At 32.4% G+C, this 10,504-nt stretch overlaps 2 protein-coding genes across 4 annotated transcripts in view; both read right to left on the bottom strand.

Moving 5' to 3' along the window:
* LOC108748758 (b(0,+)-type amino acid transporter 1-like) overlaps positions 1-5,235 on the bottom strand; it is a 23,260-nt gene extending 18,025 nt beyond the window's left edge. Inside the window, exon 1 of the mRNA XM_018487074.1 lies at positions 4,644-5,235. Within this exon, the coding sequence (XP_018342576.1) occupies positions 4,644-4,668 (25 nt within the window). The 5' untranslated portion in view covers positions 4,669-5,235. The remainder of the gene's footprint in view (positions 1-4,643) is intronic.
* A 1,045-nt stretch (positions 5,236-6,280) lies between these two features.
* LOC108748759 (cytochrome b5-like) lies at positions 6,281-9,025 on the bottom strand. Of its 3 annotated transcripts, none has more exons than XM_018487076.1 (4): positions 8,543-9,024; positions 8,265-8,393; positions 8,115-8,182; positions 6,281-6,985 (listed from the first exon to the last, which is right to left on the bottom strand). In XM_018487076.1, exons 1-4 carry the CDS (start codon positions 8,696-8,698, stop codon positions 6,904-6,906), a joined length of 435 nt encoding a protein of 144 aa, XP_018342578.1. In that variant the 5' UTR covers positions 8,699-9,024; the 3' UTR covers positions 6,281-6,903. The 3 variants fall into 3 exon arrangements, with proteins under 3 accessions (XP_018342578.1, XP_018342579.1, XP_018342580.1); XM_018487077.1 differs by having other exon boundaries at positions 6,503-6,551; positions 8,543-9,025; XM_018487078.1 differs by having other exon boundaries at positions 6,970-7,023; positions 8,543-9,025.
* Between the last annotated feature and the right edge of the window lie 1,479 nt (positions 9,026-10,504).

Below are 10,504 nucleotides of genomic sequence, written 5' to 3'. Positions count from 1 at the left end.
TATAAAATAATTAAATCATTTTTTATTTGTCTTAAGATGCCTCTATATAAATTGCAAATCATAAAACGTAGTTCGCAATCGCAGATAAAGATTTGCATTTGTTTTTTCGTTGCGTGTGATTAGTTTTCATCATCTACGTGTATTTTACGTGCAGTGGTCGTCATTCTGCATTAGCATTTGCGAATTGATTTTTGTGAATTATATAGAGGCATTCTTATTAATTATTTCTATGTATATATATATATATAAAATTTAATAAAAATCATAAGACAAATAACAATTATTTCGAGATACAAAAATATCATTATTTTACGTATACAAGTATCTGTATATTTATTGCAGTATTTATTAAAATGTACGATATTGTGTAAAAAACAAAATTACGTAATTGTAATTTTATCGATAAATTTTACATATCAAAGGATATGTGTATATAAAACTATATGCACACTACAGTAGATATGAATAGATGAAATGAAACTCGATAGTATCGTAATCGCTTCAATGACAATTAATCATTAACGGCTCGCGCCGATTCAAGTGGGTACTTGACTTTATCGTGTGTTAAGCATTTGCAACAATTACGCATCAACAGTCGTGAGAAAGTACAATAGTTGATATCCAACATGAAAATTGTTATCGAGTATATCCGATGATATTTTCAAAGTAAGAGGCTCACGCCCGATCTCGAGTTATCGTAGAATCGATTGCCCTCTTCCATTCCCGTCTGGCTATAACGCATTGTTTTCACTTAACTATAACCGTAGCTTTTGACTTATATTATAATTTAATACTCTTCTATACTTATATTATAATGTTACATATTGTGATTGTATCAAACGGAAATTAATAAGATATTTTTATTGTCTTGTTAATTACAAATATTAACAAGATTTTTAATTTTTCTTACTAATCACAAACATTATTAAAAAATGAAATAATTCATTATACCAAAGTTTATCGCGTTTTTATATTTTTTGCGAACTGATAGCGATATTATGGCTTGTCCAATGATCTAAAATCTCTTTCGTAGAAAAGGAAATATGTGGCACTTGAATAACATTAAATCATTTATCATCATGTGATGTCGCTAAAGAGTTAAATAGAGAGTAGTAATTGTAGTGGCAGAATAGTCGCAGAAGAATACCTCTCATCTTAGATAATCGATCATAAAATGTATTTTGAAATGTAGCGAATCTTCATCTAGTATTTAAGACGATAAGAATTATTATTTTACATATATACATATGCAATACGTAGTTATATATTTACATAATAATCTTTATAAATCTATTCATTAATAATTTAAATAAAACAAAATGAGAATAATATTAAAAACATATTTAACTTTGCCATGCGATTAAAATTAATGCAATTAATTTTAAAAAACTTTATTTATAATCAATGAATTCCTATTAACAAAAAATAAAATGTCGTTAATTCATGAAATAAATAAAAGACATCATTTTTTATTAATAAGTGACAAACTCATTATAACCGATGACATTTCAGTTTTAATTATAATTGTTTAATTATAATTTTTTATTATAATTGTCATTATCGTTGATATTCGAATTGTTGTGTGTCGGTTATTGCTGATTTTAAATTTTATCTGAGCATGTCCTCAGCTAACAATAAATGTGGAATTCAAGCGCAGGATCACGCAATTGTGCGGTTTCACGCAGTGCCACAACTATAAAAATGATTGACGCGAATTTACCGGGGCACACTTAGCAAAACTCGTTTTTCATTGACAAAGAGAATAAGAGGCTTGACGGCGAGACGTTTATAATTAGCAAACATTTCGCGACTTGAGCGATTGAGAGAGTAACCAGTGGATAAACATCTTCTTGGCACACTATGCTCGACCACGAGGACGCGACCAACAGGTTTTTCGTAGTTAACCTATTCGAGTGCATTCGTGACGCGAAATACTCGTTGCCTTCAATTGTGGGCACACCGGGTGTCTCGAAATTATTTATTATCCCGCCAAGTATAATAACTAAAGACTACGAAGAAAAGGAAAGTTTTCGTTCTCTTTGAATTCTTCTTGTTATTGTTATAAATTCGTAATCTTTATCACTTTGACAAAAATCTAACACTGGCTAATTTATTATTAAAAGACAGTAAATTAATTACTTATTTGGAGTACTAAAAGCTCTGAACAACAATGGTTTTAATATTTGAAATAAGAAATTAATTATTGTCTTTCAGTATTAAATCGATCAGATTTTTATAAGGACAGAGTCTTTATCAGAGCTTCCAATAGTTTTCTCTTAAGTAAAAAAATATTAAATCATAAACATCTCTCCATAAAAAAAAATCCATAAAAAAAATATTTCTGTCTTACAATCGTATTAAATTTTCAATTTTTTTTTCATTTTTGTACAGGTGTATCGTTTATGCGAAGATCTAGTTTTTCATCGATCACGTCTTGAAAAGAAACGTCTTTGGAACGTCCACATGTTTCTCGCCGGCCTTCAACTATTCCTCATGTTTCATAATTAATACGAGTACGCCTAATGTCTCTTAATGTTAGTTACAGCCATGAAACGTCATCGATACTCAATATCAACGTCAGCAGCGTTGATAGGAATTGTTTACTTTGCGCTTGAGATGTTCAAACTAGCGAGAAAATATAGATATTCTTGAATGGTGGAGCTATTTTTTAATTAAATTTTTTTCTTCCTTCTTATAACTCTTCAAGAGTGCAAGCGCACTTTCCTTCGCCTCCTTCTTTCCATTGCACTAATAGATCAGATTATTATGTTTTGCAGAATGACGTCAGTGCGTATGATAAGTAGCACATTCAGAATACGTATACACATACATATATAGTTTGAGATGACATTGTTTTCATCGAGACAGATCCTCCTAAGATATTTTAGACCTAATAAAATATTCTTATAAAGATATTTTCGTTTCCCAGCGCTATTTTTAGCTAAAGGAAGCGAACTCAGCCACGCGATTGTTATCGGCTTTTATACGGACAATGCTTGCTATTTTATTTGCTTTTTTCATTTCATCATATTTTGTCAATAAGAAATCGATTATATATATATATAAAACTTTTTAAAAACAAACAAATTGTACTAGTAAAAGTTACTTTTCCCGCTGAGAAAAAGAAATATGGATGAGGGTTAATTGCGCCCTCCTTCTTCTGCTGAAACGGTAAACGATTAATTGAAAATTTATAACAATTACTTATTTATTTAAAATAGTATAAGGGCTGATGAGAATACAGCGCGACAGTTGGTCGTAATTTAACAATCGATAAAAATGATATTTAGATTTATTTTATTGTTTGAACATTCGGCTTCAGTGAAATTGAGCCATAACGAACAATAAAGTAAATCTAAATATACTTTCTATTGATTGTTAAATTGCGCATCAATTACCGCTATACTCTTATCAATCCTTTCGCGATTTTAATTCACTTTTTCGAGAGTCCTGCATAGTCTTTTAAATTTATTTATATATTACACTAAAAAAAAAGTCTAATCGCATTAATTGAAATTCCAAGAATGAATGGTAGATACAATCATAAAAGTACAGATCAGACATTTATTGTTAAATCTATCAAACATTCTAGTTGAGATAATCAGAAATTCAATTATGATAATTAAAATTCTGGTCAATGTGATAATTTTGTTCATACTTGTTAGTACAAGGACATTTTTCTCAGAGTAATTAATAATAAATTTATGTCAGCCAGAAAAAAATTAGATAATTTCTAATAGTATTGTATTAAATGCTCGCATTATATTCCATTAATAATTTTGTTAAACTATTTTTATCTAAAATCGAGAGGCACTATAAAAGCCTAAGATTGTAAGTAAAAAAATTAGCAGATATTACGTAAACGATAATTAACTATTAAGCGATACTTTATTTAAGTATCCATTTTCTATTAATATCTAAAGTTGATTTCTCATAAAACCGATTAATTTGCAACAGAAATTTTTTCTTTGCTTTTCTTTCAGAAATAATATTTTATCGGATCGTATGCCATGTGCGAACGGAGATTATTTAATCGCATTAGAAATTTTATTACTCTTAAGTGCTTTAGCGGTTTTTTTCTCTGAAAGATTAATGCGATTACGTAACGAAAAGCGCGCCAGTTGTTTTCATTGCAAATAAACAAACGTGGGCGTATCGCGTGTACACCGGCGAGATACGAGACTGTTAATCGCGATTAGTTTGAGGCGCAATGATCTCGCTTTTTAAGGAATTAGAGATAATTACTTAGTAATTCAATTTATTTTTTTTCACGGTTGACCGTTCTTGTACCGAAGTCCTCAAATTCTCACTCAGGACGAAAGAAATATAAAAACTCAGTAAATAATAAGTTCAACGAAATTAAAACTCTACTTCTAACGTATCAAGGGAGATCCGATCGCATCGCAGGCTTGTCCATGAAGATGAGAAAATATGAAGAGAAAATTTAATGAAAATTAATTTTAAGAATTCTCATCTTCACGCAGGGACTGATTTATTAATTAACTGATTTGAGCCGACTTTCTATTATGTTAAAAAATGGAATTGCAGAGGCAGATAAACCGACGATTATAACGACGATCTAATGCGACCGGCATCCCTATCATCACAGACAAGGAGGGTTGCTCCAGCAATTACGCGCTTACCTCGTTTGAGAGGCGCGACATGCATGACTCTTGGAGGGACCGATAAGAAGGGCGGATCGTGAGACCGCCTCTCATGACACCACGCCGCTACTTTTCAGTGCAACCACCGCCGTTCGCTCCTTACGCAGCTGCTGTCCTCGCGTCCTTCGTCGTCCTCGTCCACTCGCAACCCTTCTTCTTCTTCCTCCCCGTCGACCTCTGCCCTTCTACTTCCGGGACCGGTCCCTGCTGTCGCTCTTCTCAGCGTGTACTCGCTCCTTTCTCCTTGTCGCGTATTATCTTTGTTCTCTCGTAAGCTCTCCTCTCGTTTCTCGCTCGTCCTCGCGACGACGCTGTTCAATCAGTCCGTCGAATTTACTTATTCGCGATATGTCGCTCTACAAGTCTCCTCTCTTCCGGTTCTCTCTCTCTCTCTCTTTTTTTTTTTAATCGACTGTCGCTGATGCCTTTGTCAGAGTAATGTTCCACGACGCTCCCTCAACGAGCTTTCGCGCTTTACTGGGCGTTCGTCGGAGCCGTCGGAGGCGAGGTCTACCAAAGCCACCGGCTGTCGAGGGTCGAGGGAGTGGAGAGACGCGAGGGTAAAGCGTGAACCGGCGCGGTACGGCGCGGCGCAGCCCGGCGCGGCGCGACGAGACGCGCGCGTCGGGGAATTCGCTCGATACCGACGACGGAGCGACGCCACCGTGAATCCTTACTCCAGAATGGTGCGTAGCATCCATTGGTTATCCCTCGCTCATCACGGACATCACGCGGCTCCTGCGTGCGGTAGCCACGCAGGACGTCTGATCGTCGGCACTTAATTTCAATGCCATTATTGCCACTTCGTTGAACTCGTTTTCTGCATTCGGGGTCAGATGAATGTTTGCGTATGACCTTTGCAACAGAATCTTTATTTACCAATGTATAAATATATAATAGTACAAATCTATTATATTAAAAAAATTAACAATTTTAATATTGATATATTTTCATTTTTTATATACAGAAAGAATGGTTGTTGAAGCATCGAAAAATTTGGCTAAATATAGATTTAAAAATTATTTTGTCGGATTATTAATATTTAAAGTAATTAAAATGCTTGAGTTGGTTGTGAGAATAAAATTTTTTTACGCAGTATTGCGCATCATGCTTGAATTTTTGACTGAATAATTATTTTAATAGTCCACACATTAAATATACACTTTTTCAGATGTTAACTTAAATTAAAAAAAAAAAAATAGCAAAATTATTCTTTCCGTATACAGTACAATGCATTTATTTAAGAATGTTGCAGTCGAATAATTTCAGTAAATACTTAGGCCGATATTCACAGTCGATTCTTACTTCAAGATTCTTACTACCATCTTAAATAATGTTTTCATCGCAGGTGATTGATTTATGATGTCTCAAGACTATACTTGAGATAGTTATAAATATAAAAATTGACTGTGAATACTAGTCTTAATCTTAGAATATTAAATCTCAGAATCGATCTAAATTGAAATTATCACAAGTATTAAATATTTCCAAATTTCATATAGCATCATTATTTGTACATGTTTTATTAATTTGAACTTTGCAACTTATATGCATTATTTACCAGATTTTTAGAAATCTATTATGCTCTTATTGGTAAAATTACAGAAAACACATAATAAATGTGATTACAAATTTATTATACTCATTATAGAAAATATTTTCAATGCAGCTATTTTATCTCTTCATCAGTGATGCAGTCGATGCAGTCTTCTTGATTAATCTGCTATAATATACAAATAATATTAGCAAATATGATCACTCGTTTCATATGTTTTGATCGATGATCGAATTACTTCTATCAGTTATGGTCTTCTTGTAGTAGTCTTTTTCTCGTTTTTAGGATTTAAGGACCGGGTTTACTTCTTTATTCCGTGGGAATCCTGTTTTCTAAGGAATTAAATTAATTTATTTCGTCAATTTGGAGAACGTCGCGTATGAACGCTACATGTACATATGCATATATATACTATGTGTACAAATGTATACATATAAATATATAAATGCGCGTTATTTGTTATTGTATATCATTATATAGTACACATTATCGGCCGTTTCCTCTCTATCTTCCTTTCTCTTGTAAAGATATCCTAGGCCAGAAAATGCATTATTTGGTTCATAGAAAACAACAATACGCGACATACATTCGGAAAAATTGTACAACAATTGTTTATCAATACATATGTATACATATATATAGTTGTTAACAAGTAAATAACATGAAAAAAAGGCTCGGAATGTCTTAATATGCGCTGATAAAGTTGCGATAGACGATGGTGGCAAGCACCCCAAGAGCGATTGGAATCAACCAGGACCACCACGAACTGCAATTGCCAATCATCACATCACGATGCAGCATCGACTATTTACACATGATGATTCATATTTACACATAATACTTGAAAAAGAAACAGGCTTTCTGCCTGTATTTAAATGCAGACAGTATGAACACGTTCATATTTGATTTTATTCATGCAGTTGTTAAAAATTATTACCTTGATTTTGTCTATACATATTTAGCAAACTTAAAAAAAAATGTCTTTTTTTTAAGAAGGAAGAACATTAATATGCTATTAAGGACAAACTATTTAGAGCTACAAGCTTTGAGTATATGCTTAAGTATTTATATTGATCAATTGATAGAATTTTATTAATTGAACAATCAAGAAATGCTTTGATACATTTATAGCATCAAATGGATCATATTTTCAATCATTTGTATCAAAATATTAAAGTTTCAGAAAATCATAGAAAATAAAATTAAAAAGAGCTTTTTCCAAATATAAAATTCAACTTTTTAACATACTGTACAATACTAGCATTGTAAATAAAGCATTAGCGTTGCTAAAATTACTTTTAAAGCGTAGGATTGACTAAATAAGAAAGTTCTTGGAATTAGAGAAAGCATGAGCTCATTACAAATTTACTGATAAGCTCTTGTAATTATAATATATTTGCATATTACAAGTGTAAAAATATCTAAATAAGATAACATCAAGTATCGTTACGACATTACTGACTAGACATTGACTTTACAAAATACCCTTACTCAGATTTAATAACATTCATAGTTATAAAACTGGCCAATCACAGTCGTTCCATTCTTCTGAGGAACAGCTATGATTGGCTAATTTCATAATTCTATGAATATTATTAAATCCGATTAAGCATACCATGTAACAGAGGTCACCTTTAAATAAAAAAGATTTCTATATTCATACCATCTATATGTAATAATCAAAATTAAAGAAAGTTAAGAAGAAAAGAGTTACTCTTGTTAATGGGAAATTTAGGGACGTTTATGAAACATAGTGTCAAAGAAAATACATTTCTGGAACAGTAAAAAATATTCTGAAATATTACAACGTGATGAAGATATAATAGAATTGTGAAAATGTTAGAATCATCAAGTCTTTAAAATAGTGCGATAGAAAAATGAGAATAAGATCATACCTAGAGCTGTCTTCATTTCCATTAGACCAGTCCCTCGTTTTCTTTCCAGAATCTTCCGTTCTTTCTGTCTATAAAATACATACAAATAACCGATAATAAAGAAATGCAAGAATAATGTAAAATACAGCTTGTCGTGAAATCAATTCTTACTTCTACCAACTCTCCAATTTTATACGATTCCATCATTTGCCTAGCATCAGTTGAATGTCCAATATCTTCAAAAGCTTCTGTAGCATCTTGTCCGTTTTGTTCCAGAAGTACCTCCTCACCACCAGGATGCTATTAAAGAAAATTAACATATCAGAGTAGTTTTAATAAAAACTGTATATTTAAAAAACATAAATATTTCAGTAAACAAAAATAAAGATTCAAATTGAATTCAATAAAGATCAGTATCAAAGTTTTTATATGAGAGGAAAAACTGCAACCTCATTGAGAAACGAAGTGACGTTGTAGACATTATTATGAATAATGATCCATGTATCTCTGGAAGTTTCAGCATGCTTTTCCACTTCTTCCCGCGTGAAGAGTTTGCCAGCTGAAGTAGCAGCGGCGGTGTCATCTTTAAGATTCTGAGTTGCCATCTCAGTTAGCGTGTCTTTAGTTTTTCTTTGCTGACGAAATTCGAGATCACTATCCTTTAGGAAACGACTTGCGTCGATTGACTCAGCGCTTTTCCTCTTAATTCGTCACCGATGTTCCCGTTTGAACATCAACTGCCACGACTAGTAACGTTCACGAAATAATTCGACAAGTTGGACTTTGGTCACGATATAATCAGCGTTTTTGGTAGATCTTGATAATTTTGAGTTATCATCAGTTGTCGATGTGTAACTTGATTCCTGATTCCTGAGAGAATGAAGAGAAACTTGTATAATTTTTCAAGCAATTTCGGATTAATTTGTGAAGGTGCCGTATGAGGGCAACACGATCATGGTCGAATGCAGAGGTGCCAACTGTCAAGATACGTAAAGAATTTCACCTGACAACGTCAGTTATTTAATTGGCCGTTAACTAACCAATCGCATTTACTGTTTAGTAGAATTGATCAATTATAGTTGTTAGTTAATTTTGATTAAGATTAATCGATGTTGATGAAATCGGTTTTTTGTATATATATACATATATATATATCAACGCATATATACATAGACCAAACATTTCCATGCTTTTCAGTGATGGGGGAAACCGGAAATTGATAGTTTATGTGGCGTTTTTTTAGGACGTGCTATTTCACTCTGCTCTCATCAAAATAGAAAGAGACACCACGGGTCTTAAACGCCACATAAACCTGCTTCAAGCTACGGGCAGAATGTTTGTTACAGTCGAACAACAGGGGAATGCTCGACTATAGTTGGTTGGTTCTTACATTCTGATCCGGATTAAAACCTTCGGTGGAAACTAACATCGTTTTTGTTCCTGCTTCGCTCCAATGGCTCCAACTGTCTTATCTCAGGGTATCAATCATGAAACTTTATCCCTAAGATGAAAAGTGAAAATTTTAATCATTGAAGTTAATGGAGAAATTTTTCACTTTTCACTTTTTATCTTAGGAAAAAAGTTTCATGATTGATACCCAGGATTTGGGAGGTAGGTCTGGTGGGACGGCTAGAGTGTTCACGTAGTAATTGTAGCATTCGGAACAATAATGGACCAATCAGAGCGTAGCGTTTGGAATGTAACGTTCAGAGCATTTGGAAGAAGCAAGTGGACCGCAGCCTAAAAGATATCTTTATAACAATTTAGTCATCTTTTAGTTATCTTCTAGACGACTTTGTACTCTCTGAGGAGGCTCCGGAGAAGCCTAATTGAAAAACGATAACATTACCGATAACTATATAATAAAAATTTACTATTATATTAACATAAATATTTCGATAATTTATTATTAAATTCATTATTTTTATTATACAAATGCTGTATAAATAAGTACGCCGAAAAGTTTACAATTTTTTCTCTGCTGTTATCATCTCATATTAATTATCAAATTCGAATGATAAATAACATTAAAATCACAATTTTCAATAAATATCGAGTATTATTAAGTTTTAAACACATATATATGTTTACGAAACTAATAAATTATGGAGTTAGTATCGTATTATCAATTTCTTACTCTAATGCCCATTCCACCAATGTAGATTAACTTTAATCTCGATTCAACTTACTCTTCATCTTTTTCTAATCTTTAGAATTACAAAAAGACGAAGAATAAGTTGAACCGAGATTAAAGTTAATCTACATTGGTAGAAACGAGCATTACTCATTTAAATTTTAACAGACACGCGAACAGCGAACTTCCATAAGCGCCGATCGTCTTTAATATCTTATCGGTATTTCTTTCATTAATTAAAATTTTATTTCTATAAAATTATATTAATAAAAAAATA

The sequence above is a fragment of the Trachymyrmex septentrionalis genome, unplaced genomic scaffold (genome assembly GCF_001594115.1).
Source record: "Trachymyrmex septentrionalis isolate Tsep2-gDNA-1 unplaced genomic scaffold, Tsep1.0 scaffold24, whole genome shotgun sequence".
Lineage (NCBI taxonomy): Eukaryota > Metazoa > Arthropoda > Insecta > Hymenoptera > Formicidae > Trachymyrmex > Trachymyrmex septentrionalis.
The sequence above is the reverse complement of the archived record's forward strand: the minus strand, read 5'-3'. Positions and strand labels throughout refer to the sequence as shown.

Bases quoted from the DNA above. Each gene is read 5' to 3' on its own strand.
- LOC108748759 (XM_018487076.1), bottom strand. From the start codon at position 8,698: ATGGCAACTCAGAATCTTAAAGATGACACCGCCGCTGCTACTTCAGCT. The intron at 8,394-8,542 runs GTTGCAGTTTTT...TTTCTTTAATAG, and splicing joins TCACTTCGTTTCTCAATGAG to CATCCTGGTGGTGAGGAGGT. The intron at 8,183-8,264 runs GTAAGAATTGAT...TGTATTTTATAG, and splicing joins AAATTGGAGAGTTGGTAGAA to ACAGAAAGAACGGAAGATTC.